Source organism: Protopterus annectens, chromosome 8.part0 (genome assembly GCF_019279795.1).
Source record: "Protopterus annectens isolate FY-2018-M chromosome 8.part0, PAN1.0, whole genome shotgun sequence".
NCBI classification, from domain to species: domain Eukaryota; kingdom Metazoa; phylum Chordata; order Ceratodontiformes; family Protopteridae; genus Protopterus; species Protopterus annectens.
The window spans coordinates 1,755,591,024-1,755,616,631 of record NC_056741.1 but is presented as its reverse complement, the minus strand read 5'-3'; the positions used below and the strand labels follow the sequence as shown (position 1 = coordinate 1,755,616,631).

The following is a 25,608-nucleotide window of genomic DNA, read 5'->3' as shown; positions in this document are numbered from 1 at the left end:
ACAATACATTAATAGAAGCTATTTGTAAGTATGCTATCATGTAAATTTGGTAGCCCTATCTTCAGCCTTTGATAGTGTAAAATATAAAATACTGTTCAATAAAGTGGAACAGCTAGCTCTTAATATAATTTTGATAAGATGGATAAGCTGCAGGGCTTACAGATAGGAATGACAAGTACATACGGGAAACAGATAGGTGAAATTCTAGGTTACAGTCAGGTTGACCCACAGGGCTTTCACCTAGGTCATACTTGTATAGGTTTTATCCTTATTATTTATCTTTTTATCTATGGTGCTATTTGGTCTGTATGAGGTTCACTTGAACATAGAAAATCTGATTAGGTCTGTTTCATATAGGGCATGTCTGCAAAATAACTTGATTAAATTAACAAGGTGGGCACAGGAGAGGAATATGCTAATACATATGCTAAACATATGAGATTTAGGTTGGGGGTGTATACTTAATAGAGCATACAGTGACTGAAACTGTGGATTCATTGAAGGACCAGAGTATATGGATAGATCCTGTTTTTGAGTTTTTCTGATCATATCAAACGGTTAATGATCTTTATAAAAATTTAGACTGTATAAAAGTGTATAAAGTATAGGAAATCATAAATGATAAAATCATTGTTGGTAAACTACATTAGAGTTAAACTATAGTGTTGAAAAATAGTATGAAAACCTTATTAAGAAAACTAGCATGATTAAATTGGAAAGAGTACAGTAGAAATATACAAATGGCATCCATGAATGTGGAAGTTTAAGTTACTATGAAAAATTAAAATAGCTGAATGTGTACATTGTGTCATATAGATAGTTAAATGAGACCTTATTCAAGTATATAGGACATTTAGAGACAACTATTTCTAGGAATGCTTGCGGTTATCAAAGAGCAGTACAGAAGGAATGGGCAATATGTGTCGGAGATTATAAAGGAATAAGAGTTGTACTAATTGGTTTTCTGAGAAGATAACTGCTAACTTGAATAATTATCAGAATATATTAAAGAAAGCTCTAGTTTAGATATTTTTAGGAAAAATTTTGGCACTTATTATGGGGATGACTATTTTGGTATATTAGCAGGCGAGAAGGGCAATGTTGCTCATGCCTAAAATATTTGTATGCATAATTATCTTACTTCCTGTTTTATGTACAATGACTCATTAGTAGCATTTTGCAAATCAATAAAGGTATTTAAGTGCAACAAATCAGAGGCGTACATGTGATAGTCATGTATTCATATAGTAACAATCAGCCAAAACTTCTGTTCATCAAAGAAAATTGTTTTGGTCATGACTGTGTCACTTTTCTAAGGTGAAGGAAAATCAGAGGTAATTATGGTATGCTTTAGGATACAGGGGATGTAGGCCCCTCAATATGGAAATGTGGCAATTCTTGCTTCCTACAAAAGAACAGGACAGCATAAAGTGAGTAGGTCATTTTGTTTTTAGTCAACTCACCTTTTTAATAAGTTGCTCTCTGAAGAATTGGTATGAAGTCATGTCTCAGTTTGTCTTGGGTTTAGAAGAATTACATTAAAACATTTATACATTTTCAAACTTGAGCAGAAATGAAAGTGTGTCATCAAATATAACTCAAACATTTAATTCTACAAAAACAATAGTTATTATTTAGCCAGTTTTTATCTGAGTCCACTATAAAGCAAAACATAACTCATAGACAGTTATATTATGATATATTAATCCTTAAATCACAGTATAAGAAAAAAACATTCAGTTTTGCTTGAAATCACCTAATTGTATAACAGTGTGATTCATTTCCTTTCTCTATTAACAGGTCTTTCTGCTTTTCAGCCCCACTCTGAAGGGATACGGTGATTGTACTATCGAGAATGTGGATGTGAGGTTAGGTGCTGTGGACTTTTCAGGCCAGAAGACTTCACATGTTTTTAGTAAAGATGTAAAGAAGAGGAAAATCTCCATCCGAGCTAAGTTCTCACCTAAACAAATCCTTGGACCTTTAGTAAAAGAAAAAAATAGATAACAAGGTAAAAGCATGTCATGTAAAGAAATCTGAAGTACATATTAAGGATAAGGCAACTGAATTAAGTAACTTAGATATTCAGAGCACCAGCCATTGTCATTGAATGTGTGTATGAGGCATAAGTATTCTTTAATGTATTAAAGCTTTAATGCATGAGCATCTGTATTCATCAGCAAAGACAATACTCTTTAGAAGCAATGTGGGAGACCTTCAGCAGTGTATTCACTACATATAATGCATTTTAGTGAAATTAAACATTCACTATCTTTAAGGCAGTTACATAACTTGCAGTGACTAACACATCATTGGTTTATAGCATCATAGGTTGTTACTAACCAACAGACCAGTTCAACTTTTTAAATCTTAACGACTGCAAACCCACTGGTACACACAAGTTGTTATTCTTCCAATCTATATTTTATATTAATCTGACACATTTGCAAAAGTGTTAGAAGTGAGGATATTTGTGAGGAAATTTTTATATCTGTATATCTATAAAAAGGGGATTGAGAATTTTTAGGGAATTGGAGGCCTTTAACATTAACTAATATGGATTTTAGCATTTTTAATTACTGTATGAGAAGCTTACAAGAACAATGCTTAATGTTTCAATCCTGGTGTTTTTGGAATATGCCATACACCTATTAAAGATATATTAATACTATTAAGTGAAATAACTGATTTTATTAGGTGTAATACAAGCAAAAATGTTCTAGTTGCTCATGATGTCACTAAGGCATTTGATACAGTTATGTTATGAGATGCATTTTACAGTTTTTTTTTAAACAACCTTTCTGTGCAATGAAAGAAAGAAAGGAATTCAGTCTTACTCTTGTTTCCCCTGCAACCTTTCAACCAACACAACTTAAGTCATCAAGACTATCCTGTAATAACTAAATTAAGCTGGGAGTCTTGGGCTGTAATCTAAGGTAAATTTAAAGCCTTTTCTAACCTTATGATCCAATGATGGCCTGAACAAAAATCACGCATACAGAAAAGAAATTCAATTTTACTTTATTATTTCAAGGAAAAAAATAAGTTGTATCCAAGTTTTAATGCTCAAAGCTAACCAAACACCAATTTATAATAAACTGAGAAGACAAATCCTTCTGAGATTACATATATCATATATGGGAATAGTATTGTCCCCCTCCCCCCACCTCAAAATAGGTAGTCACTTTCTGTATATCCCCCTCTGGTGTTAAATAAGGATTAAAATAAATGTACAAATGTCCACAGTCATATTTCCAGCTGCTGTTATCATATGTATATAAACAGTGTAGTGATGCAGCGGTTAGTGCTGTCACCTCAGAACAAGAGGTTCTCTGGTTTGATTCTCGTCTGGGGTGCCTTCTGTGTGGAATTTGCAGGTCCTCCCTGCATCTGTGTGGGTTTCCTCCAGGTGCTCTGGTTTCCTCCCAAATTCCAAAGGCATACATCTGGAGTATTTCTCACTGGGCCTCTGCTGAAAATGGGCTCTGTCCCAGTCAGACTTTCAGGGTAAACAAATGTTAAATAAATAAATAAATATATCTTCACCCCTACCTCCAAAAGACAGCCAACTTCTGATGCCAAACTGGGACAAGACAGAACAAAAAAACAGCAGAACATAACACATTTGCTGTCATGCATACATATATAAACAGCATGATTGCATACTCTTTCACAAAGAATAGGTACAGATGTTTGATTGTGTGGATAATAATGATTGAAACAATGTTTCCAACTGGTTACTTCAAGAGGCGTTACAGTGCTCCTATACAAGCTATAGTGACCCACTGCGCACCCATTGGATATTTGTGAGGAAAGTCAAAGAAATAATGACCCCATTGTCCCCAGCCCAACACAAGATATAATGACCTCTGAGGGTTGGGTGAATGTTAAAGAAATAATGACATCATTTCCATTCCCCCACACAAGTACAGTGACCTTCTGTATACATCTATGAGAAGGGCTGGTTTTAGATTAGGTGAGATTCAGAAGTAATTGCTAAGCCCATCTCAAAATACACTTGTACAGCCTTGATGTGTGTAGGCAACCAGCCCCCAAAAGTTCTAAATATCTAAATGAAGATGGAGGCCTTGACAAAATGTCGATGGATACAGAATGGACATACAGATTTTGCATCAACAGGAATTGGACCAGAGAACTAAGCTCTGTGAAGTGGCAACACTAACCAAGTACCATGTTGCTACCCTTTTCTTTGACTCCCACATACAAATATATGAATCTTCTGTGATTCCTGAATCTGACTATGGCACATTGATGATGGTATGGATTAATGCCAACCAAGGGCACTTGTTTCACTGAACAGAACATTTTTTGATGCTAGTTAATATCAAACATGTGAAGTGGACAGAAGTGAAGAAGAGCATAACAGAAGGCAAACAGTTCTTTGAAAGAAGATGTGAAAAACAAAAAAAGTAAAAGTGAGTGAGAGAAAAAGAAGAAGAGTCAGTGAGAGAGAAGAGATTGCTAGAGAACTCTGGAATTGCTTGTGGCATGGTTTCAACAGAATGACTCTCAATAATAAGTAGTATATGCTGTAATACCTGCTGAAAAGGGTATAAATGCTTCTGGCTTCACAAACTCTCCACTATCATTGGGGAAGTTGTCAGGGTTAAATTCTTGAGGGAACTTCCACTGAGTCTCATCACAAAGGGCAGAATTCAGGTTTGTTATCACCCTGGTACCCTGTAGAAAAAGAAGACAAAGAGGCAATGTAGTTGCTTTTTTGAATAACATGGCATCTTCTATTACAAAGTCTTCATTCTTCAACTAATTCTTATGTGAAATCAAATTTACTGACAACTTCCTGAAAATGGAAACAATCAAAGGACACCTCACTGATTCTGCATTTGCAAATGACTCAGTAAGTAAATGAATGTACAGCTACACAGTTTCCACATATATGAATCCCAATGAGCAAGCAATATAGTTGTTGCTGCACCCTGGAAACCACTATTTTTTATAATCAGCTCTGAGGTCACTGCATCCCCAAGTAAAGGGATATTCACCATTGCTGCATCCTCAGCATGCAGGCTGGCTTTGCTACACTATGACTGAGGTTTTTAATCTTTAAATGACTTGGAAACAAAGCTTTCAGTAACAAAATTCTTTGAAAACTATAAGCAAAAAAATCCCTTCTAATCAGCTGTAAATGTCTAAATGATGTACCAGTTTGCTATGAGGCTCTATGAGGGATTGTCATAGTGGTTAAGGTGCTAACCTTATAAACACAAGGTGCAGGCTTGATTCTGAAAGGGGGTGATTGGCAAGGCTTAAAATGACCCCAAAGAGCAGTCAGCCTAGTACTAAACTTATGAAACAGTTACCACAGCTCTCTAATAGGTCATTAGATATTTTAATCATGTTCACAGCTCATCATCACATGATGGCTCTGTCAGCAAACAGTCGTATTTGTACATGCTAATTTATTTCTGGTGATGGTTCTTCCTTGTGCAAATGATCCACAAATCTAGTTGCCTCTTGTCGTGCAAGTGAATTATCCTTTCAGTTACCACTAAAAACACATCCTTAAGAGTTTTATACCCATTCTCATGTGAATAATGGCCATGCTGAGATTTTCTTTTATTCTGTAAGAGTTTTGAATATCTTAGAATTAAACTGCTGCTAAATTAAATGTCGCACCTGCATTGTACAATGCTAGATTACAGACAATGATTCATGTGTCATGCTGACAGACACTAGTCAGAAAAATGGCTGGGCATCTGTCAATAGGTGCTCTGTGCATATTGCATCATAATGAATAGTACATATGAAACACTGTTAAGTTCAGCAAAGTACCAAAAGACAAATATGATCCATAGAGGCAGTGAGTGGAGGTAAGGGATAGATAGGGTTGTATAGTAAGGCGGTATTTTACACCCTCCCTGAAACTTGGTGAAAACAAGGTACCTGGTGATGCTGATTGTTATTCAAGAGCTAGGACAATTTTGCTGAGCAGTGACAATGCAATAAATCTGACTTGCCAACATACAGCTTATCAATTTAGGTTCACATTGTCCAGAAATCTCCATCTTCATGAGTTCCTGTATCTTTGTAGTTGATTAATAAAGGAAGTTGTGGGATGGATGGGAGTGTGGCTAATTTAACCGCAGTAAATAATTATATAACAAAATGATCCAATACTAAAGCTGTACAGAAATAAACAAAACAAGAAAACAATGGCTTTAAATTGAGCAAACAGCTTTTATTATAAAATAAAAATAGTAAGTGTTTCCATCTTCACTTTATCAAATACTTTATCAGATAATTATACAGACATTCATTGCTAATTAAATAGCATCAAACTTAACCAAATAATCAAAAACACCCAGTAAATTAATGCTTCTATTTCCTTGAGTTTAAAACACCTGAAAAATTAACATCACTATTCAATCCCAATAGCATAAGCATTTAACAAGATTTGGCACTTTAAACTCTAATAATAGTTCATTATCACCCCACATGTACCCAAGCCAACACTATCTAATCAGAAAAAATAAAACTTTTTAAAATTCTTAAATTTCTTGTCCCCGGGATTCACTAATCCTCTGTGTAAGACTAAATAAGTCTTACATGGAAACTGCAGCCTAAGAGTATGATGTCAGCGCACCATGCATATTCATGGGGGCACGCTGACTCAACTCTAAGGCTAACACGGAGCATGCACGAGTGCAGGGGGCATGTCAGACTGCCAAGCAGTCCAAAAATCCATGCCCCTGCTAGTCCCACAATCGTCAAATGTAAATGACATTAGCGAGTCCGCTCAAATGTGTATATATACACAACACTACACTCCCCCACATTCTAACCCCCTGTACAATTATAAAATGTAAAACTGTTATATATTTTTTATTATTCCCGATATAGCTGCCTGTATTTGCACATGTTTGCATGGGTTTGCCCATTGCTTAGCTACAGTTAGCAGTTTAGACATCGAAGAGGATAAGAAGACACTTATATGCAAATTAACCCAAATAGCAATAGCATAGTGGTACAGCGTTTGCACAAAGAGGAGGCATTCCCAGTTCGAGTCCCTCCACTCCCCTTTCTATTTTCTGTATGAAATCTGTATAGAAAAATAATTCCTGACATTTATCTTTTAAAATTTAGTAAAAAGCATTGAAATGGCCTATGTAGTAGTGAATGATATTTTATACATATATAAGAAGGTAAATTGGTTATGCATACTGATGAATGCATACGTAATGTATCTTAAGCAATGTGAAGCACCGCTAAACAAAGTTTACCAGTATTAAGCACATTTAAGTATAATTGCTCATAGCTTAGAACTGAGTTAACTAGCGCAATAGCTTTGTGCGGAGCTGCGCATCGCGCCAACTAGCACAAACAAAACATGTTTGCGCGAAGCTGCGCATCGTGCTAACTAGCACAATGTCAGGCAATGTCGAGCAACATAGAGCAACATTGGGCAAAGTTGAGCAAAGTCGGCTAAATATAGCCACACCTCCTAGCTGGTCAGGCCAGTAGTAAAATAAAAAGCAGTGACAGGCCTTGAACCCAGGACAGGGTGCACCATAATCACAGTACTGAACCACTAAGCCATGCCAGCATTTGATGTTCATGCACTGTCATCACACATATACATATTAATCAAAGTTTACCCAGTGCTAAGCAGGTGTGCACTCAGCTGAGAATTTTCAAATCCAGCCAATCACAGATAAGTGCGGTAAATGAGGCATATTTAAGTTCTATAGGTGGGAATACTTGCCATAACTGGTTGTAGCTCCCATCTGCAAGCAACATGGCTGGTGTTGGAGAGGGCTCTCACTTTCAAGCACAATGGTGGGTCATTGAGGAGTCAAAAGTGATGGTTTGGCTCCTCATCCATAATCATGATGCCGGACTCCTGCACGGCCAGTTCCAGGGCACTGAATACAAAGTGGAAGCCTTGAACCATCTCAGACATGATATCACCAGTGCCACAGGCATCCCTCGGACTGGTGAGCAGGTCAGACACCACCATGCGGACCTGAAGAGATGCAAGCAGGACCAACTGAACCAGTGGATACAGAAGGCCCATGGGATGCAAAATGCCCCACTACTGTGTAGGTAGCCATGGAATGAAATATGTAAGAATTGCTATTGTAGTCGATATTATGGATAGGTATATGTCTCAATATCACTTCATTTACTTCACAGCTGCAGGTGTCCATGCTGTGAATCAGCAACCCTATGCAGATAGGCTGCTAAGGCTGCACCACCAGGCAGGTTAGTAATTATTCTGCATGTATTGTTATATAAAATAAGTGAGAGAGCCTGAAAAAGGTGTTATAGCCCAGTAATAAAGGTATAATAAGTCTTGAATAACCTCTCTGCATGTACTGTTATGTAAACTAAGTGAGAGAGCCTGAAAAAGAGTGTTGTAACCCATTAATAAAGGTATAATAAGTCCTGAATAATTTCTCTGCATGTATTGTTATATAAAATATGTGAGAGAGCCTGAAAAAGAGTGTTGTAACCCATAAATAAAGGTATAATACGTCTTGAATAAGTCATCTGCATGCACTGTAATATCAAAAAAATGAGTTAGCCTCTAGAAAAGTATGTAATGTAATTAATAAAGGTATAACTCCTGGTGTGTGTCCGTGTCACTTTCTTCGAAATGTTGTTGTACTCTCGCAGTATAGAAATAGTAGTGTTGTATTAAGCGCTGTCAACCCACACTTGGGCAGGCCCATAGAAAGTGGATGAAGGGAGTGCCAGTAGCTGTTAAGCATATATACAGTCCTCAACTGTTGTTTCATGGCCGGCATGTATAGGTAAATCTGGCACATGAGTAGCTTGTTATTATGTCCCCCAGAAATGTCTGTGTGCTGCTAGAAATGTATGGGGCTGTTAAAATATAACTGATAATGTCACCTGAATACATCCAGATATGTAGATATATAAATATAAATAAATATATAAACACGTAGTGGTAACATCTGCATCCTGGACAGTTTGTATGTCAGATACAGGTCAGGTATATATGGAACTAGCAAAACCCATTTCACAACTTAATGGACATTACCTAGTGTAATAATACATGTAGGGGATATAGACCTGCAGTCAATAGGAATGTAGTGTAAACTATAAGTACATATAAGTTGTTAATGGAGGTATCTTTTTACACCCTACTGTATGTGCATAAACAATGCAATTCCACACCTCAATGCGTATGTCTAATCTCAAAACATTTGTTGGGACATATGTCTTATTGGTTTATAAATATCTGCATTTACTTTGATGCATGTGCCCTGTTCAAACACCACAATCTTGGTGGCGTGTTGCCACCAATCAATTCTGCATGCTGTTGGAATGTCCACTGTTGTTCTATATATGCATGTGTTATGCTTGCTGTTCCACTGTTGGAACTCTGGTGTGTTGGGTTAATAGGAATATTACTGCATGCTGTTACAACTAATTTGGAATGCTGTTGGCTGTTACCAACCCATATTGTCATTAAATCCTCCTAAACATAGAACGTATGGGAAGACTGGTCCCAGCAGACCCACCTGTCCCACCTCAGCTGGCGATGGCACCTGGCACCAGCAGGTCCAGTGCCCAGCCCGGGACCTCTTCCTCCGTTGGCCCTGTGCCACCTTCGGGTGGAAGCACTGCACAGGATGGGGCTCATCTCCCCCCTGCAAGCATGGCCGGAGGAGGGCCACCTATCACCCTCCGAACGGTCCGGGCTGTGGTGCACAGGGAGATCGAGCATTCAGTCGCTGATCCTCTACGCCAGCTTGAGGCAAGTGTGGCGCGACTCATGGGTGAACCTGCCCCTCCTACACAGCACCCAGCACAGCCACCCTCTGGGCCGTGAAGGTGCAGTGGTGACTGCCCATGGGTGGGGATCTCAGTTCCACTGTTGCCATCTGTAGGCTCATGGGCTTGCGATTTCCAAACATCCTTCCCCATCAGTGGTGTTCACCCACCACATGTGTCATATTCCGCCCCTGTATGCATCTTGTTTGTCTTGTCTGTTTACCTCTCCAACCTGCCTCCCCAAATATACCTACTTCCCCTATCCCACATTCCACTCTCACCTGAAAAAAAAAGGGCAATCTGCTCCCACAAAAAAAAACTATGCCCCATACATAGCTGCTCATTTTGCACACATGTCAGCTGGACACATAAACTGATATTTAATTGGCAGTACAACATACTTTGTTGTCCTCACCCCTCTCTCAGGGGTGGAAGGTTTCAAATTTCCCTCGAAATTTCTAACATATGCACAGCTGTTGCTGTTAAAGAAATGGGCATCTATGGACCTTCCCTATACCCATCCTGCACATCCCAAGCTGTTTTCCCTACTGTCTTTCCCTCTTTGTGCCCCTTTTTCACCACTTTCCTATCTCCCCATTTTCTTTCAAATAAATGAGCACGAGGGTTAGCGGGAGTAAGCACTTTTAAGCAGTAGCTAGTGAGGTGCGCGAGTGTGCGCTTAGCTAAGTATTGCTATGCTTCACGCAAACCTGCTTACTACTGCTTAAAAGTGCCTTAGTCACCCTGCATTTGAGGGCCCTCGTTCTGTTCAGCAGCAAAATAAAACACCGCTGTCAGTCTCGAACCCTGGGCCTTGGGCACACTAGACTGCATGAAGTACCACTAAGCCACAGTAGAAATACAGCAGGCTGTTGCTGAAATATATATATATATATATATATATATATATATATATATATATATATATATATATATATATATATATATATATATATATATCATCCATCAGAAAGAGTGAATGTAAATAAAAGATAGGAATGCCATAACACAAAACCTGTTCTGTGGCACTTTACCAGCAGTTGTTGTGGAACTGCATTACATGCCTGTGATAACAGAACCAGGCATTCTAGCAGTAAATAATGTTACAGCAGCACTGTACAACCCCCACACAGTATCATAGCAGGACAATCCCCACCCAAATGTACAAAATACCTGTGTGTTCAGGGTCTAGTAACCACGAAGAAAGGTGATAAACTAATGAAAAAGAGCAACGGATCCAAACAGGAATTCACCAGTCGTATAGTTTCCTTAACGCAATTTTTATTTTATTACAAGACAAAGTAGCGTTTTCGCTACACACAAATGGTAGCTTCTTCAGAGTAAATGTTTAAAAGAATAGGAACACACTCATAAATAGGCAGCGAAGTGTTACAGAAATTTCATCACTTCCTGACAGAATTAACTTTTAAAGTGCGAGCAACATCATAAATGTTCCAGGATATACGCCATGTGTAAAAAACATGAAACCAACATCAAAACCTAAAAAGCATAATTCAATAAAAACAGCAACAAATGCTTGGCTCCTGGGAACAATATAACATAGTCAAGCCTTTTAATAAAAAGCACATAAAAGGATAAAAAAATGCAAAAATCTAGCTGAAACTGCTATAAACTAAGACAAAATATAATTTCTATTAAAATATGTTAGACTGAGTGAAATACAATATGTATAACCCAACCTATCTAACTATTCATAAGAATGTACCTATTTTTATAATTTAATGTATATTTTTAAAAATACCCTAAAGGCACCTGTATATATTGAAACCAACTAAGAAAAAGTGGCAAAGAGGGCCAGAACAATAACCCTAGGCAATAAAAGTTCCTATACAGTCCATTAAATTACAGCCATCCAAAAGGATGGATAAACTCAAATACCTATTTTTTCTACAGGAAACCTTTTTTATAAAAGTAAATAAATGAATGGGGCTATGTGCGAATGCAACAGGGTCCCTAAAAATCTGACCCAACAGGTTGACAAAAACGGGACCTTAAGACATATTAATGAAAAAATATATCTAAAACAGGACTACCTCAAGTAAGATTTATATTTTAAGCGGGCGGCTATGTTACAACTATCATTTAGGCCGGGTGTGAGAAACGCATCCAGCTTCAGTTGCCATAGCAGTTCACGGTTTTCTAAAAGAATAGACATGGGCCCACCTCTGATAGAATCAGTGATATGATCAATACCCATAAATAAGAAGGCATGGCCCGGACAGGTTACTATATGTTTGGCCAGAGCATTCTTACACTTCTTGTTTTTAATGGCATAATTATGTTGGTAAATACGGTCCTTGAATCTTCTGTCGGTCTTACCAACATAATATGCTGGACAGCAAGAACAGAACGCTACATAAACAATGGATTTGGTGATACACGTGATCCTATGGTAAATGTCAAACTTCTTCCCCTTAATAGAGAAAGAACTACCAGACTTAATACACGTACACTGGCTACAAAAGCCACATGCAAAAGATCCTTTGGTCCTGCTCTGGATTTCTTGACTTGGATTTTTTTGAAGTAATTCTTTGATATTCTTGCCCCTTTTGTAAACTGTTCTAGGTTTTTCTCCTAGTTTTTCCACCAGCAAAGGGGTACTAGAAATAAAATGCCAATTCTTGTTCAATATTTCTTGAATTGAATAGGAGTTGATATTAAAAGTAGTAATGAAACTACATGGGTATTCATTGGAAATGGCCTTTTCTGTATGTATGACCCCAGACCCTATGGATGGGAGAAGTTGGACATCCTGACCTATTACCAAATCTGCTACCACCTCAACAGGACTACCCAGAAGTGGATTGTAAAAGCCTTTGGTTCTCTTGGATTCTACTTCATCTATCAGATCTTCAATTAAATACAAGGGGTAACCATGGTTCAGGAATAATCCCTTTAGGAACGTGCATTCCGATAAGAAATTGGATACATCTGTGCACATTCTGACAGCCCTCGCCAGCTGGCCTTTCACTATGGCTCTTTTAAGTTTAAAGGGGTGTGCACTGGTATAGTGCAAAAATGAATTAACGTATATGTCCTTTCTAAAAATGACTGATTTTAACTTGGTAGTCAAGATATCTCTTGACAACCTAACATCAAGGTAGTCGATGGAATCTATGGCAAAATTATAGGTGAATTTAAGAAAGGAAGTTGTTTGATTCAAAAAGTCCACAAAATCTTGGGCACCTTCAGAGTTACCCTTGAACAGGATAAACACATCATCAAGAAAACGTGTATAAAAGACCAGCTTATCCTTCCATGCACTGTTATTTAAAATGAATTGCTTCTCCCAATAAGCCATAAATAGATTCGCTACTGAGGCCCCACATGGAGACCCCATAGCGACACCTTGTTTTTGAATGAACAAATCCTTCTCAAAAAGGAAATAATTGGAAGATAAGACAATATCCAGTAGTTCTGTGATATTGTTGATGTCATTTTTAGAAGCTCCCAAGTTTGTTAGAAGCAAGTCAATCCATTCTATTGCCTCCTGATGTGGAATGGAGGTATATAGATCGACGACATCAATTGTAAGAAAATTGATGGTGTCGTCCATACAGATGTCATTCAGGTTGGTCAGGAGAGACCAAGAATCCTTGCAGATACTCGGAATGAGTTCAAGATATTTAGAAAGCAAGGAGTCAATAAATTTAGAGCAAGGGTAAGATAGAGAGGATCTCCCATCAATAAGGGCCCGCATCGGTGGATCATTAAGGTTTTTATGTACCTTGGGTATACCGAACATTACGGGTAACTTAGGATGCAAGATGTCTATGTAATTTAAGGTATCTAAATCGATTCTCCCTTCAATGAACAAATCTCTAAAATAGCCCCTGATTCTATTAGAGCTAATATTCAGTTCATTTAGTGTCGTGGCTTCATATGCTGGAGAATTCAAAACCTTATACATTCTCTCTTCATAATCCATCTGCTCCAGTATTACCAATCCACCTCCTTTATCGGGCTTTATAATTCTAACAGAAGTAGACCGTACATTGTTAAGAGCAGCTAATTGTTCTCTAGTAATGTTAAATTGGTTAGATTTAGCTGTAAATACTTTATCCATATATCTGATATCAATTTCACATGCGTACTCAAACATTTTTAGCCCCATGTGTAAAGGTGGATTAAAAACGCTAGCAAGTTTGAGTTTATTGGCTTCACTTCGTGTGGAATCATTAAATAGCAATTTTAAGTTCAGTTTTCTTACATAGCATTTTAAGTCTAAGAGGACTCTGGCCACATCACATCGTCTAGTTGGAACGAATGTGTTGCCTAGGGCTAATAGCTCTACAAGTTCTGGTTCCAGCTCAAGAGCTGAAAAATTATATATGGTAAAATCACCCTTTTCATTTGTGACAATACAGGGAGGACTGACAGTTGGATTAGTTTCCTCAACCCTTAGTGTGTCCAGTTCTTGTTCCCCTTCCGGGTTCGGTTGTTTTGTTCCCCTAAAAAAGGGGGATCCGTTTTAGATTTACTGTTATTGCCCCCATTAGTGTTGGTAACAGGATGTTCATTAAAACTATCTTTGTTAACATATTTATTTTTGTTCCTGTTGCTTCTCCTGGGGCCATTTTGGCTATCAGTATTAGGGGAGGCTGAGTGTGTATTACAAGAACAACCAGGGTCCTCTCTGTCTGTGTCATCATTTTGGGCATCCTCCCTTTTGTCCTGTTGTCTAATAACCAACTTGGGGTAGGCTTTTCCATTAGTGTAAGCAAGCCTATCTCTATACAATTTTTTAGATTTGTTAGACTTGATTTTTACTAAGTATGTGTCAATACTGGAAAATATGCGTGCATAATCAAATTTAAACTTAGTGAAAGAATCATTGAGTTTAATCTCTTCATCTAAGGCACACACCTCCTTAGTCAAATTGGCAATACACATAGAATAATGTTTGACAATTAATTCAATAAGTTGCATGCCCTGTCTTTGAAATAGCTCTTTAAGATCAAACAAGAAATCATTGCTATTAATTAGATTAGAAGGTGAAAAACAGTTCCTTAGGCCCTTAGGTATCAGGCCTTCATCTAAACACTGCTTGAAGTAAGCCACTTCAAGTTGTAACTTGCGTAACATAAAAGTTTTACTGTCTAGGAGCTTTAATTTGTCCGTCACTGACTCGTGACGGTTAGAGAAAGGAATGGCTTCAGGCACCGGCGAAACATCATGTAGCGGTTTAATAAAGGTTAAAAAGTCACCTGTGTCATTAATCCATTCGGATATGGATGTGCCACCTATGAGTGCATCTCCAAGTCCATTCATAGTGTTTGTGCGCATGATGGCTGCCCCAGAGACAGCAGTCGAGAAAGATTTACTTGAAAAATCTGCATCTCTTTGCGGCTGGGCTGCTGGAATGGAGTCCTGTGAGCTGGTACCAGTATTTCCCGTACAAGCTGCTGCTTGCGCATTTGCCAAGCTTCCAAAAACAGGGAGCCTGTAGTTGCGTTCGAAAGAATCAAAACGTTCATTCAGTGAGTCTAGTCTCTGTGTGACCACCAATAGCAAATTGGAAATGTCCAGATTGGTCGTGTCATTCGACCCGAAGATGTTAGGGCTGGTGAAACTTGCAGGAGGTTCCGAAGCCATAACGAAACTGTAACCACGAGGAAAGGTGATAAACTAATGAAAAAGAGCAACGGATCCAAACAGGAATTCACCAGTCGTATAGTTTCCTTAACACAATTTTTATTTTATTACAAGACAAAGTAGCGTTTTCGCTACACACAAATGGTAGCTTCTTCAGAGTAAATGTTTAAAAGAATAGGAACACACTCATAAATAGGCAGCGAAGTGTTACAGAAATTTCATCACTTCCTGACAGAATTAACTTTTAAAGTGCGAGCAACATCATAAATGTTCCAGGATATACGCCATGTGTAAAAAACATGAAACCAACATCAAAACCTAAAAAGCATAATTCAATAAAAACAGCAACAAATGCTTGGCTCCTGGGAACAATATAACATAGTCAAGCCTTTTAATAAAAAGCACATAAAAGGATAAAAAAATGCAAAAAAGCTAGCTGAAACTGCTATAAACTAAGACAAAATATCATTTCTATTAAAATATGTTAGACTGAGTGAAATACAATATGTATAACCCAACCTGTCTAACTATTCATAAGAATGTACCTATTTTTGTAATTTAATGTATATTCTTAAAAATACCCTAAAGGCACCAGTATATATTGAAACCAACTAAGAAAAAGTGGCAAAGAGGGCCAGAACAATAACCCTAGGCAATAAAAGTTCCTATACAGTCCATTAAATTACAGCCATCCAAAATAAAAATATAAATCTTACTTGAGGTAGTCCTGTTTTAGATATATTTTTTCATTAATATGTCTTAAGGTCCCGTTTTTGTCAACCTGTTGGGTCAGATTTTTAGGGACCCTGTTGCGTTCGCACATAGCCCCATTCATTTATTTACTTTTATAAAAAAGGTTTCCTGTAGAAAAAATAGGTATTTGAGTTTATCCATCCTTTTGGATGGCTGTAATTTAATGGACTGTATAGGAACTTTTATTGCCTAGCGTTATTGTTCTGGCCCTCTTTGCCACTTTTTCTTAGTTGGTTTCAATATATACTGGTGCCTTTAGGGTATTTTTAAGAATATACATTAAATTATAAAAATAGGTACATTCTTATGAATAGTTAGATAGGTTGGGTTATACATATTGTATTTCACTCAGTCTAACATATTTTAATAGAAATTATATTTTGTCTTAGTTTATAGCAGTTTCAGCTAGCTTTTTTGCATTTTTTTATCCTTTTATGTGCTTTTTATTAAAAGGCTTGACTATGTTATATTGTTCCCAGGAGCCAAGCATTTGTTGCTGTTTTTATTGAATTATGCTTTTTAGGTTTTGATGTTGGTTTCATGTTTTTTACACATGGCGTATATCCTGGAACATTTACGATGTTGCTCGCACTTTAAAAGTTAATTCTGTCAGGAAGTGATGAAATTTCTGTAACACTTCGCTGCCTATTTATGAGTGTGTTCCTATTCTTTTAAACATTTACTCTGAAGAAGCTACCATTTGTGTGTAGCGAAAACGCTACTTTGTCTTGTAATAAAATAAAAATTGCATTAAGGAAACTATACGACTGGTGAATTCCTGTTTGGATCCGTTGCTCTTTTTCATTAGTTTATCGCCTTTCCTCGTGGTTACAGTTTCGTTATGGTTCGGAACCTCCTGCAAGTTTCACCAGCCCTAACATCTTCGGGTCGAATGACACGACCAATCTGGACATTTCCAGTTTGCTATTGGTGGTCACACAGAGACTAGACTCACTGAATGAACGTTTTGATGCTTTTGAACGCAACTATAGGCTCCCTGCTTTTGGAAGCTTGGCAAATGCGCAAGTAGCAGCTAGTACATGAAATACTGGTACCAGCTCACAGGACTCCATTTCGGCAGCCCAGCCGCAAAGAGATGCAGATTTTTCAAGTAAATCTTTCTCGACTGCTGTCTCTGGGGCAGCCATCATGCGCACAAACACTATGAATGGACTTGGAGATGCACTCATAGGCGGCACATCCATATCCGAATGGATTAATGACACAGGTGACTTTTTAACCTTTATTAAACCGCTACATGATGTTTCGCCGGTGCCTGAAGCCATTCCTTTCTCTAACCGTCACGAGTCAGTGACGGACAAATTAAAGCTCCTAGACAGTAAAACTTTTATGTTACGCAAGTTACAACTTGAAGTGGCTTACTTCAAGCAGTGTTTAGATGAAGGCCTGATACCTAAGGGCCTAAGGAACTGTTTTTCACCTTCTAATCTAATTAATAGCAATGATTTCTTGTTTGATCTTAAAGAGCTATTTCAAAGACAGGGCATGCAACTTATTGAATTAATTGTCAAACATTATTCTATGTGTATTGCCAATTTGACTAAGGAGGTGTGTGCCTTAGATGAAGAGATTAAACTCAATGATTCTTTCACTAAGTTTAAATTTGATTATGCACGCATATTTTCCAGTATTGACACATACTTAGTAAAAATCAAGTCTAACAAATCTAAAAAATTGTATAGAGATAGGCTTGCTTACACTAATGGAAAAGCCTACCCCAAGTTGGTTATTAGACAACAGGACAAAAGGGAGGATGCCCAAAATGATGACACAGACAGAGAGGACCCTGGTTGTTCTTGTAATACACACTCAGCCTCCCCTAATACTGATAGCCAAAATGGCCCCAGGAGAAGCAACAGGAACAAAAATAAATATGTTAACAAAGATAGTTTTAATGAACATCCTGTTACCAACACTAATGGGGGCAATAACAGTAAATCTAAAATGGATCCCCTTTTTAGGGAACAAAACAACCGAACCCGGAAGGGGAACAAGATCTGGACACACTAAGGGTTGAGGAAACTAATCCAACTGTCAGTCCTCCCTGTATTGTCACAAATGAAAAGGGTGATTTTACCATATATAATTTTTCAGCTCTTGAGCTGGAACCAGAACTTGTAGAGCTATTAGCCCTAGGCAACACATTCGTTCCAACTAGACGATGTGATGTGGCCAGAGTCCTCTTAGACTTAAAATGCTATGTAAGAAAACTGAACTTAAAATTGCTATTTAATGATTCCACACGAAGTGAAGCCAATAAACTCAAACTTGCTAGCGTTTTTAATCCACCTTTACACGTGGGGCTAAAAATGTTTGAGTACGCATGTGAAATTGATATCAGATATATGGATAAAGTATTTACAGCTAAATCTAACCAATTTAACATTACTAGAGAACAATTAGCTGCTCTTAACAATGTACAGTCTACTTCTGTTAGAATTATAAAGCCCAATAAAGGAGGTGGATTGGTAATACTGGAGCAGATGGATTATGAAGAGAGAATGTATAAGGTTTTGAATTCTCCAGCATATGAAGCCACGATACTAAATGAACTGAATATTAGCTCTAATAGAATCAGGGGCTATTTTAGAGATTTGTTCATTGAAGGGAGAATTGATTTAGATACCTTAAATTACATAGACATCTTGCATCCTAAGTTATCCGTAATGTTCGGTATACCCAAGGTACATAAAAACCTTAATGATCCACCGATGCGGGCCCTTATCGATGGGAGATCCTCTCTAACTTACCCTTTCTCTAAATTTATTGACTGCTTGCTTTCTAAATATCTTGAACTCATTCCGAGTATCTGCAAGGATTCTTGGTCCCTCCTGACCAACCTGAATGACATCTGTATGGACGACACCATCAATTTTCTTACAATTGATGTCGTCGATCTATATACCTCCATTCCACATCAGGAGGCAATAGAATGGATTGACTTGCTTCTAACGAACTTGGGAGCTTCTAAAAATGACATCAACAATATCACAGAACTGCTGGATATTGTCTTATCTTCCAATTATTTCCTTTTTGAGAAGGATTTGTTCATTCAAAAACAAGGTGTCGCTATGGGGTCTCCATGTGGGGCCTCAGTAGCGAATCTATTTATGGCTTATTGGGAGAAGCAATTCATTTTAAATAACAGTGCATGGAAGGATAAGCTGGTCTTTTATACACGTTTTCTTGATGATGTGTTTATCCTGTTCAAGGGTAACTCTGAAGGTGCCCAAGATTTTGTGGACTTTTTGAATCAAACAACTTCCTTTCTTAAATTCACCTATAATTTTGCCATAGATTCCATCGACTACCTTGATGTTAGGTTGTCAAGAGATATCTTGACTACCAAGTTAAAATCAGTCATTTTTAGAAAGGACATATACGTTAATTCATTTTTGCACTATACCAGTGCACACCCCTTTAAACTTAAAAGAGCCATAGTGAAAGGCCAGCTGGTGAGGGCTGTCAGAATGTGCACAGATGTATCCGATTTCTTATCGGAATGCACGTTCCTAAAGAGATTATTCCTGAACCGTGGTTACCCCTTGTATTTAATTGAAGATCTGATAGATGAGGTAGAATCCAAGAGAACCAAAGGCTTTTACAATCCACTTCTTGGTAGTCCTGTTGAGGTGGTAGCAGATTTGGTAATAGGTCAGGATGTCCAACTTCTCCCATCCATAGGGTCTGGGGTCATACATACAGAAAAGGCCATTTCCAATGAATACCCATGTAGTTTCATTACTACTTTTAATATCAACTCCTATTCAATTCAAGAAATATTGAACAAGAATTGGCATTTTATTTCTAGTACCCCTTTGCTGGTGGAAAAACTAGGAGAAAAACCTAGAACAGTTTACAAAAGGGGCAAGAATATCAAAGAATTACTTCAAAAAAATCCAAGTCAAGAAATCCAGAGCAGAACCAAAGGATCTTTTGCATGTGGCTTTTGTAGCCAGTGCACGTGTATTAGGTCTGGTAGTTCTTTCTCTATTAAGGGGAAGAAGTTTGACATTTACCATAGGATCACGTGCATCACCAAATCCATTGTTTATGTAGCGTTCTGTTCTTGTTGTCCGGCATATTATGTTGGTAAGACCGACAGAAGATTCAAGGATCGTATTTACCAACATAATTATGCCATTAAAAACAAGAAGTGTGAGAATGCTCTGGCCAAACATATAGTAACCTGCCCGGGCCATGCCTTCTTATTTATGGGTATTGATCATATCACTGATTCTATCAGAGGAGGGCCCACGTCTATTCTTTTAGAAAACCGTGAACTGCTATGGCAACTGAAGCTGGATGCGTTTATCACACCCGGCCTAAATGATAGTTGTAACATAGCCGCCCACTTAAAATATAAATCTTACTTGAGGTAGTCCTGTTTTAGATATATTTTTTATCAATATGTCTTAAGGTCCCGTTTTTGTCAACCTGTTGGGTCAGATTGTTAGGGACCCTGTTGCGTTCGCACATAGCTCTATTCATTCATTCACTTTTATAAAAAAGGTTTCCTGTAGAAAAAATAGGTATTTGAGTTTATCCATCCTTTTAGATGGCTGTAATTTAATGGACTGTATAGGAACTTTTATTGCCTAGGGTCATTGTTCTGACCCTCTTTGCCACGTATTCTTAGTTGGTTCCAACATATACTGGTGCCTTTAGGGTATTTTTAAGAATATACATCAAATTATAATAATAGGCACATTCTTATGAATAGTTAGATAGGTTGGGTTATACATTTGTATTTGACTCAGTCGAATACATTTTAATAGAAATCATAGTTTGTCTTAGTTGATAGCAGTTTCAGCCAGCCTTTTTGCATTTTTTTATCTTATTATGTGCTTTTTATTAAAAGGCTTGACTATGTTATATTGTTCCCAGGAGCCAAGCATTTGTTGTTGTTTTTATTGAATTATGCTTTTTAGGTTTTGATGTGGGTTTCATGTTTTTTACACATGGCGTATATCCTGGAACATTTATGATGTTGCTCGCACTTTAAAAGTTAATTCTGTCAGGAAGTGATGAAATTTCTGTAACACTTCGCTGCCTATTCCAGGGTCTCGTAAGGATGTAGGTAGGCATACTCAGTACTGGAATTGTCCAGTTTTCATGGGCATCATGTGCTAATGTCAACAATAAGAAAGCACCAACTGTGCAGAAGTGAGTACATTAATATTCACAGTATAGCAGCTTACAAACAGTTCATGTGCCAAATGAATACATCTCAATAACTATGTATGTATGGCAGCTAAATGTATAAGTAGAAAAGAAACTACATACTCCCATGTATCTTGTGTTAGCATTTGTAGGGGTGAGTACAATTCTACACTGACAAGTGTGCACTGGAAGTGGCAACATTCAGGTCTGAGTACAACATTCAAATCACTGGCTACACCTCTAGTTTCAGATATAAGAAGTATACCAACCTTCTGACTTACACAATGGTGTCCACAGCAAACAAGCATGGGCCCCACTTTGGAAAGCTGAAAGGGCTACGCCTACTTGACCTAGCAATTTATAGCATTGGGTTGCTATGACAGTGAGTACTGCAATTACCACACAGCAGGCTGCATGCAATTACCAAATGGTGGCCACCAATTGGTGCAGAGGCCATCACATGCACATGTGCAGATACCTATAAAAGGAACAGGTACTGATGTGTACATGCAGCCAAGTGTTATGTCATCTCTACTTTGGTAATCACATTTCCAAAGGTATTTAGAAATCCCTCGCTGGATCACATAAGCAATAATTGTCTGCATGCATATCCACAAAGGTTGTTGTACACCTATAATGAATAGCCATCATTGACAGACTTTGCTGCATTTGAGCAGGTCTGTAATATACCTCAGCCATAAACCCTCACTCACACAATTCAATAGAAACTGTAATGAGTGTGTGTGACACGGATGACCTAGGCCAGGGATCTCTGCAGTGGCTGGCCTTGTCACAAGCATACAGATGTGACCTAAGGTCTGGAAAGTGGCAGCACACTCTGGCAAAGATGACAGATGTGCTCATGGAGAAAGCAGGGTTCCCACCTATGAAATAATTGAGGTCACATGTACGTATATGTATTTGCCACACAGCTACCTGACATGTGCAATGCACATACTGTTGTCATACTTATATGTCATACAGTAGTAAAAACAAAACCCACACCACATTGACCAACGGTGTCACACACACTCACCAAGTGCAGGATTCAAACTCCTACCTAATTACTTCAGAAGACTAGGGGAGTACGCATTAACATGATGCACTATACACATTACTGGAAGGTCTCTTTTCCACAGGTATATTTGTAGGATGGTGACATCATCAGACTTGACAAAGATAAGTATACCACTTTTAAGGTGTTCTACTACTCTCCAAAAAGGTTATTCCTCTCCAAGGAGATCACATACAAACTTGTCAAGTGCAGGATTATAAACCCATACCTAACTACTTCATGATACTAGAGGAGTACGCATTAACATGACACGCTATACACATTACTGGGAAGTCTTTTTTCCACAGGTATATTTGTAGGATGGTGACATCATCAGACTTGACAATAATAAGTGTACCACTTTTAAGGTGTTCGACTACTTTCCAAAATGGTTGCTCCTCAACAAGGAGATTACACACAAACACACACACACAGTTGTCAAGTGCAGGATTCTTTCCCCTACTTAACTACTTTATGATACTACAGGAGTACACATTAACACAACGCACTATACACATTACTGGGAGTTCTTTTTTCCACAGGTATATTTGTAGGATGTTGACATCATCAGACATGACAAAGATTAGTATACCACTTTTAAGGTGTTTTACTACTCTCCAAAAAAGGTTGTTCCTCTCCAAGGAGATCACACACAAACACTTTTCAAGTGCAGGATTCAAACCCCTACTTAACTACTTTATGATACTACAGGAGAATGCATTTACACAAAGCACTATACACATTACTGTGAGTTCTCCTTTCCACAGGTATATTTGTAGGATGGTGACATCATCAGACTAGACAAAGTGGGTTACATTAGGTGGGCTACATAGAAGGAATGTCTAAACACTTTGGCCATGTGATCATCAAAGGAGAGATTACTATTTACCTGTGTCCCCATGGCCATAATGTGATCATCAAAGGAGAGTTTGCTATTTACCTGTGTCCCCAGGGCCATAATGACTTTCTCCGTACATACTGGATTACCACCTATGTAGTAATTTGTGTGCAGTTTGTTTTATCCAAAGGGGATGACTATGCATTCTTTGGCATTCTGCTTGAAGGCATTGTTTTGACACCAGGTATCTGTCTCTGTAAGACTCTTCTGGAGGATGTCTGTGTAAGCCGTAGAGTCGATTATGGACCACAGTTAGCAGTCATATGCAAACCTGTTCAGCCATACTCCTCCCGTACTTGCCTGTACCTCTGAGCAGTATCTACTGAACAGGTGGGGTCACAGGACCAAGACCTGTGTGATGCCATTTGTGACTGGTTTAGAGTCAGACATGGCACCTGCAACCCTGAACATGTGTGTTTGATCTGTGAGACACTTGGCCACCCATCCTGTGACATAGCTGTTAATGTTCAAGTTGGTAAGCTTGTCCATGATGACAGAGTGGGGAATGGTGTAGAAAGTCCTTAGAGAGGTCCAGGTGGGCTGTGTGCACTGCTTTCACCTCCATCTATGTCCTTGGTAACTGTTTCAAATAAGTCAAGTAGGTTTAGGAGGCAGGATCTGCCTTTAACAAGGCCAAGTTGGGTAGAGTCCAGAGTCTGGAGGTCCCCAATGTCTGTGTTTATGGGTTCCATGATAATTTGCTCCATAGCTTTGCAGACCAGGCTAGGTAGACCTATAGGGCACTGGTTTCCAGGTTCTGTTGTGGTACCCCCTTTGTGGAGTTGGATGACTGTTGGTGTATGCCATTCTTTGGGTACACAGCCTGTGGTATGATTGAGTCTAGACAGTGAATGCAGGTAAGGGTGTAGTTCCTTTTGGGGCTAGTGTAAGATGCAGCCTGGGACACCATCCAGTCCCATTGATGCTGTGTTCTTAGCTTTGGAGAGGGCTGTCTTTACCTGCATGTCCATGAAGTCTGGGGCTTTGCATTCTTCTAGGATGGACACAGGCCCTTTTGGGGGTGATGGGGGGGAGTTTGCACTGAACCTGTCCCCCAGGATGTGGGCAATGTAAGTTGGTTCAGTGTATTTCTTGCCATTTTTCAGTAGCTGATAGCATATTTGGAAGTTGTCACCTACATGTTTGGTATAGCTAATGAAGGCTTTGTGGTTGTTATTCTCACATTCCTTGGCAATTTGTCTTTAGAAACTGGCCTTGGATTATTTTCTGAGCGATCATTGTTTCTTCCTAATAATGATCAGTGATGCCTTTCCTTTTGTGAAGTTTGCTCTATCATGTGTTCCTTTCCTCCTGCTGTTGTCTAGCTTATTTATGGGTGATGAACACCAGATTGGTTTCTTATTTTTGGAGGAGTGCATCTTGGTTTTATTTGGGATGTCTCGATCAATGCATCCCTGTAGATGCTCATAGGATGCACTTATAAATGATTCGGCAGATTGTATAGCATTAGCCTATAGCAAGGGGGCTTTGGAACTTTCCACTTTGGTCTTGGGAAGTGTGCAGTTTGCTTTTTAAAATGTCTTCACAGCGGTTTAATTGACTGGGGAGGGTGGGATGTGGATGTCCAGTGTGATTACTTTATAATCTGATATTACCGGTGAGGGGTTTATCTCTGTTGTGGTACACTGGTACCCCATGTTGGTGATGATCAGGTCCAGTATGTTGTCACCTCTAGTGGGCATGGTGACCAGCTGTTCCAGGGTGTTAGAGTTTTTAAACTCTAAGAAACATTGGGCAAAGGACGTTGTACACAAGTCATTCTCCCACTCAATGTTTGGCTAGTCATAATCTCCTCATATAATGGTGTTTGATAGGACCTTTGTATTTTCCACTGTTCTCAGGAATACTGAGTGAGGTACCTGAGACAAGGTAGGTGATCTGTAGCAGGCTACACTCTGATAAGCAGCTTTGCCCAAGTTTAGTTGCACTTGCATGGTCTCCAAGGCCTCATGCTGTGCCACTAACTTGAAGGTGTGGGTATCCATAAGGTAAATGGATACACCCCTTCCTTTGGTATTTCACTCGTGGTTTTGGGTCCGAAGATCAGAGAGAATGTGAGTGTTTTACATGGAGCATGTCCAACAGCTCTGTGTTTGACATAGGTTTGTATGTTAGGCAGAGATCACCTCTGAGTAGGCGATATGCAAGAGAGTACGACTGGAGCATTTTGAGATGGTCTGTGTATGGCATGTATTTCAGGCTGCTAATGCTCTTTGTGAGGTTAGTTGTCTTGTGAGGTACATAGCAAAAGGGGCGTTGTACTCTATTATGGTATTATGGTTCTAGTGAGTGATGAGTA

At 38.5% G+C, this 25,608-nt stretch overlaps 1 protein-coding gene across 1 annotated transcript in view; it reads right to left on the bottom strand.

The window, feature by feature from the left end:
* Positions 1 to 1,682: 1,682 nt before the first annotated feature.
* The window catches only part of LOC122808557 (cytochrome P450 2C15-like), a 755,055-nt gene continuing 731,129 nt past the window's right edge, over positions 1,683 to 25,608 (bottom strand). Inside the window, exons 9-10 of the mRNA XM_044079512.1 lie at positions 4,560 to 4,701; positions 1,683 to 1,981 (exon numbers count right to left, since the gene is read on the bottom strand). Coding sequence (XP_043935447.1) covers positions 1,794 to 1,981; positions 4,560 to 4,701 — 330 coding nt within the window. The 3' untranslated portion in view covers positions 1,683 to 1,793. The remainder of the gene's footprint in view (positions 1,982 to 4,559; positions 4,702 to 25,608) is intronic.